General features: G+C 32.6%; 1 protein-coding gene across 1 annotated transcript in view; it reads right to left on the reverse strand.

Moving 5' to 3' along the window:
- Positions 1 to 6,000, reverse strand: part of LOC135198099 (prolow-density lipoprotein receptor-related protein 1-like) — an 875,913-nt gene that overhangs the window by 610,346 nt on the left and 259,567 nt on the right. The window contains 1 exon segment of the mRNA XM_064225548.1: positions 3,405 to 3,604. Within this exon segment, the coding sequence (XP_064081618.1) occupies positions 3,405 to 3,604 (200 nt within the window).

Raw genomic sequence — 6,000 nt, forward strand, 5'->3', positions numbered from 1 at the left:
GAAGAAAGAAAATCACTCTGAATTGAGTTAAATATGGCAAAATAAACCTACCTCTGCCCTCAGCTGATTTTTCCAAACCAAAATATTGATCGCTTTGTTTGTATAATACAATAGTAACATGAGACTACATACAGTATTATTGGATACAGTGAGGTAAAGCATAACTCTTTAAAAGATCCAGGGAAAAGATGCATATTCATTATGTTTGTATAGCACTTAGGCTAAGCAGCTTATAACCAGACAACCACACTGCTTAATAGCATTTTTTTTAATCTTTGCCTCACTTTCAAAGATACTTGTATAATACTAACATGTCTTGCATATCAAGATACATTTCACAAATCTGAATACTTCTCTCATATTAAGAAGTGTGCACTTACAGAATTTGCATATCAAGAAAACATACAGTGTGGTTTCTTCAAAACTTTATCGACCATACTATGCCTACATTCAATGTTCCAAATACTATCACTGAAACACCAGCTTTTGTCTTTCACAGCATTACTGAAAAAAAAAGACAAATTTTTAACCAATTTGTATTTTTCAAAACTAACAAACCTTCGGTCTTAACATTAGGATAATACTAGCGCCAAGCTGGAAACCGGTAGAATTAATAACAAAATTGTGAGATCCAGGGACTATTTGCATCTATACCTGGTCACGGGGTTTTGTGACCCATCAGTTACTTTCCTACTGCCTTTAAGATAGGACGTGATTACTTTCTTCTGTTTTAATGCCAGTTTAGTTTGCCTGATTTTATTCATAATTTCCCTTTTTTTATTTTTTTCTTCCATGCTTTATACAGATACTAAATACATATAAAACTGGTTGGCAGATGTCATCTAAAATTTAGAGTGCAGTTGCTCTAGAAGCAGTTAAAAGATCAAAAGGAAAAAGACTAGGTTTGCTATTGTTCTTCTAGTAGTTATGGCTATACCGAATGTTTTGTTGTAAGACAACAACATTCTTATGCTTCAAATGACAAGTCAGTGAAATTGAGTGAGGTACTTTGGAAACATAGATAGAGCATGTCAGTTCCTCTACTTTCATCATATGTACTAACTGTGCCATAGAAGACATTTACAAGGTTTCTTAAGCATGATCTTCCAGGACGAAATCAATGCTGGCTGTCTATAACTGAACTGTTTGATTGCAAGTGTCTTGCTAATTTGTCTGCTATGATAAATCAAAGTATCTTCTGAGGAAATGAAGGCAGGATAATGGGCTTGCAGTTCCCTAGTATTTAAAAATGTAGGGCAAGAAAAATTAATGATGGTGGTACATGGAAAACACAAAGAGAGAGAGAGAGAGAGAGAGAGTGCATTTGTTACATGTTAGCTTTTATAGCACTGGCCTAATTCTAAACCTCAAATGAGTTATTAAAGAAAAACTTGATAAAAATCACAGCAAACAATAATATCAACACTAACACTCAATGATAAAGGAAAGAAGTGACTAGAATGGAAAATTCCTAAAGCAAAAGTAAATTAACAATTACATCTACATACCTCTGTTTAGAAGACACGAACTGTAACTAACCCCCGTAATTAAGCTAATGATATCAGCTAACACAGGATTTGTAAATTTATTACTTATTCTTCATACTAGTGCAGCGTTTCTCAACCTGTGTACCCCGTGAGGTGCTCAGGTGTGCCCAAAGGAATAGGAAAATGATATTCTAATGCTTGAAATATCTGTTATTGTTTTTATAAATTTTGCAGACACCAAGTATGTGTTTCTATGTCTGAGTCAAGTCTTCGATATTTGACATTTTAAACTGGAAGGTAAATTCCTTAATCTTTCCTTTTCATTTCATTGGGGGTTTGAATCAGTCATTACTGGCCTCTTTTCTTTATGAATTTCTATCCTGCTAATCTTCTTAGTAGTTGTTTAGCCAAAAATGACAACAATCAGTTTTATCTTAAGGCTACTGGACACATTTTCCTTTCATGAACACCTTTCTCACAAGTTTATGTGTTTGTTTTATACTTTGCAAAATTCATTGCTAAATGAAAACTTATATTTTTAATTATTTCACCCTCAATCTCAGTATCGGAAAAATATTTTTAAAAAATAATAATAATTTTATTGCCGATATATGAATTTCCATCAAAAATGTGTTAAGAACCAGTCCTTTTTCCAGTACTTTTTGACTTGATCTACGAAATCTTCAGTCTCATTCGTGGTTGAAATGGAACTGACAATCTTAATCTTTTATTACTTTTGGTAGATCTTTTTTTATATTTGTTTTCATGATTCTCTCTCTTTCTCTCTGATACTTGAATATTAAATTGTAGAATTGTTGTGATGAAGAGTAGTATATTCTTCTGTTACCATAATTTCTTAAGTTCCTGCATTTTCCATCGATTCTCAGCCACAGTAGCCGTCTGTCACTCTTAACCTCTGATATTCTCTCATAAAAACAAAGCAGTTGGCTATAGAATTAACCAGTGAAGCAATCCAAGTTAGTGACTTATAATCCAGGTTAATGACTTCACCATATGGTGGCTGACATGTCAAAGTGGTTTTATGATTCGTGACGATGACCTCTGTGTCCTGTTTAAAAAGCAAGGGCATCTGCGATTCTGGTATTTTTTACGGGTTGCTCAGTGAGCAAGAGCCCGTGCAGACACATGATCAGCTTAATCAAAAACAACAACAACGATTCTGGTCAGACAGTCAGTTGATACCTAACTGCAGCTACATTACTCTTCAAAGGTCTTGTTCAAGTCACTCAGTTAATCATAATTCGTGGACTTTTTTATATAATAGAAAAGCAGGTGGACTACCCATAAAATGGACAGATATTTAAGCAAGATACGTACCAGTGAGGAACTTAATTCTAATTTTGAGTGAAGTGAAGTATCCAGCTAATAAAATTAAGATTAGACCTAATCGGAAATACGACAAAAGTTATTTAAGTTTTGGCTTCACGTGGACTGGAGATGAAAATCAGCCCCTCCCATTGTGTTTGGTTTGTGGTTGCAAAATGTCAAAAGAGTCAATGCTTCCTAGTAAATTAAGTAAACATTTTCAAACATTGCACTGCAGTCTTCAAGGAAAAGACATAATTTATTTCAAAAGAATACTTGACCAACAAACAAAGCAAGCATTTGCTTTCAAAAGTAGAGTAACGTTGTCTGAAAAAGCTCAAATTGCATCTTATGAAGTATCGGAAATGATTGCCGTAGAGATGGAGTCACATACTCTTGCTGAATCTATTATTTTGCCCGCTTGCAGAAAGATGGTGAACACTAAAATCAAAGGTGCACCCCAAAGTGTCTGTTAATTCATAGATGTGCCCTGAGGTAAAAAGGTTGAGAAACACTGTACTAGTGCATCAAAATTAACTTAAGATATGTTAACAAATCCACATTTTCATACAGTTTACAAAGGTAACCCACCTCATCAGTGATACTTCTGCAATAGTTGCTGCAAAATGGAGTAGTTGGAGGATTAGAGCTTCTAGGATTGGCACAAACAGTTTCACAGTTCTTTTCATCTGTGCCATCACGACAGTCATCATCTCCATCACAAACATAAAACAATGGCACGCATCTTTTATTATTACACTTGAAATCTTCTGGACCACAGTCTTGGTACTCTGTTAAAAATAATAAAATATCTTGCATCTACTTCATCTGCAATTAATTTTTAAATACTGTACATGAATTTTACTAAAAAAGAAAGAACCTTATTTAGAATGTCATGAATGATTTTTTGTTTCCCTCAAATGAGTAATATCCCTAGCCAACTGTTCTATAACCAATAAGGAAATAACTATTAATTATACAGTGGTACCTTGACCTACGAGTTAAATTAGTTCCGTTGCTGAGCTCGTAGCTCAATTTGCTCGCACATCAAATCAATTTTCCCCATTGAAAATACTTAAAATGCCCTTAATCCATTCCAACCCTCAATATGCCACCCCATATTTTGATGTTTTATGTTATTAAATAAGGAAAATATTTTCTAAATAACAAATATTGAATACAAATATAATAGAAAGAGTATGTAAATATAAGGTTTATATAGTGTACAGGTAGTGTTCAAGTTACGATGATTCGCCTTACGATAATCTGATTTTACGATAGCCTATGGGAGCAAGAGACCAAATTACAATAGCCTAACTTTATCCCATCTTCTAGTTGAATAAGTTCAAACACAGCAAAAGAGAATAATGAAAGTATTGTTTTAACGTTATACTCCTTGCGTAAATGTGTACAGCCATGAACAATCGAACAAGAAACAACTTTTTTTTGCTAAGTGCAACCGGATTGGATAACAACAAGATCCATTTGCCTTGTATTTCAACCATCGTATTACACTAAACAATTACCATAGTTATGTAGATTAGGACCAAGATATTTTTATGTAATAACTTTATTCATTATAGATCAAAGATCAATAAGGAGTTTAAGTTGTAGCTGAAGCTGAGAAAACTGTTCAAGCTGCTAATGATTATTACCGTGCATTGGCAACAAGGAAGGATAAAACTACCGTAAACTTCTGCCTTCAACCACAACCCTAAATAAAATAGAAAAAAAATCATTTCATAATAAAAAATACTGGGCTTGAAAGAACACAGTTTACTGTTGTTTTCACACTGATAAGAGATAAATAACGTAAAGCTCATATTACGATGAAAGAAAGTGAAAATAGTGAACGGAATCACGTAAATGATTTACTCAATAAACATGCCGCCAACGCAATCTGTTTAAAAAAAAAATAATTTAGTTAACAATCACAACAAGATGTACTCAAGTCATATTTTGACTTGAAAACACCTTGTATAACAAAGAACGACCTTGTCTCACATAAGTCAAGTACCTAGATATTCGTTTATGCTACCCAGAAGCAAGAAAATTCACTAAGAATTGAGTTAAAAATGGTGAAATAAACTCGTATCCACCATCAGCTGATTTCCAAACCAAAACATTGACCACTATGTTAGTATTTTATATTACAATATGAGAATACATGCTATATTATTGGATACAGTGAAGTAATGTATAACTTTTTAAAAGATTCAAGGAAAAGATGCATATTTACTTTTTCTTCTTTGCTTATCTTAATTTTTGTCACTGCATCATCTACGTAGCAGCAGCATCTCGAACTTGTACCTAAATTTTTTGCTCACGTAACAGAGCAAAAAATTGACTGAGTGACAACTCGTACCTCAGAAAACTCATATATTAATTCACTTGTGAGCCAAGGTACCACTATACTTACCAATACTGAAGCTGATATTCAAAATTATTTTACATTGTCAATATTATGAGTCATTTTTATAATTTGATAGATATCATAAGCGTGTTCATCACTAACCAGAATAACAGATCACACTTCATATTACTCTCAAGAACACAAATTGAGTAGATCAACATTGCTGACCCTTTGAACAATATACTGTACATACTCAACATAAACAAGCACAAAAATAAGAACAAAAAATAATGAAATATGTCGTACAATAGAAATTTGTACCTAGCTTATACAACACATATAAAGTGATAAATTACTTTAACTTAATCAAGTTTTTATTGCTTGGGTACCTAGAGTATTTAAAAAGCACTAAATATCAATTTTTTAATTCTTTGCAAAACTGCTGAGTACCACAAAAATCCAAAATCAATAATTAAATATGAAATAAAAACTTATCTTAAAATAAGCTGATACACCTTTAATAAATGAAAAAGGGTTTTCAATGCTAATTTTTTTTCAAGGAGGAAAATATGGCCCCGTTTCATCACAAGGTATCTACACATTTTTCTCAGATATCAACAATGAATAAAGGATCACAGAAAATGTCTTATATTAGAAAAGAATCATGAGATTATAAATAAAAATTGGACATGAGGCAATTGGATTTATGCTTTACTGACACTGCTGGATAGTAATAAATATGAAGAAATTTCAAGCAATTTTTATAGGAAGAAAATATTTACAAAAGCTTATAAACACACTTATGTAATTAGTAACAGAAAAAGCTAAGGTAAG

The sequence above is a fragment of the Macrobrachium nipponense genome, chromosome 21 (genome assembly GCF_015104395.2).
Source record: "Macrobrachium nipponense isolate FS-2020 chromosome 21, ASM1510439v2, whole genome shotgun sequence".
Taxonomy (NCBI): domain Eukaryota; kingdom Metazoa; phylum Arthropoda; class Malacostraca; order Decapoda; family Palaemonidae; genus Macrobrachium; species Macrobrachium nipponense.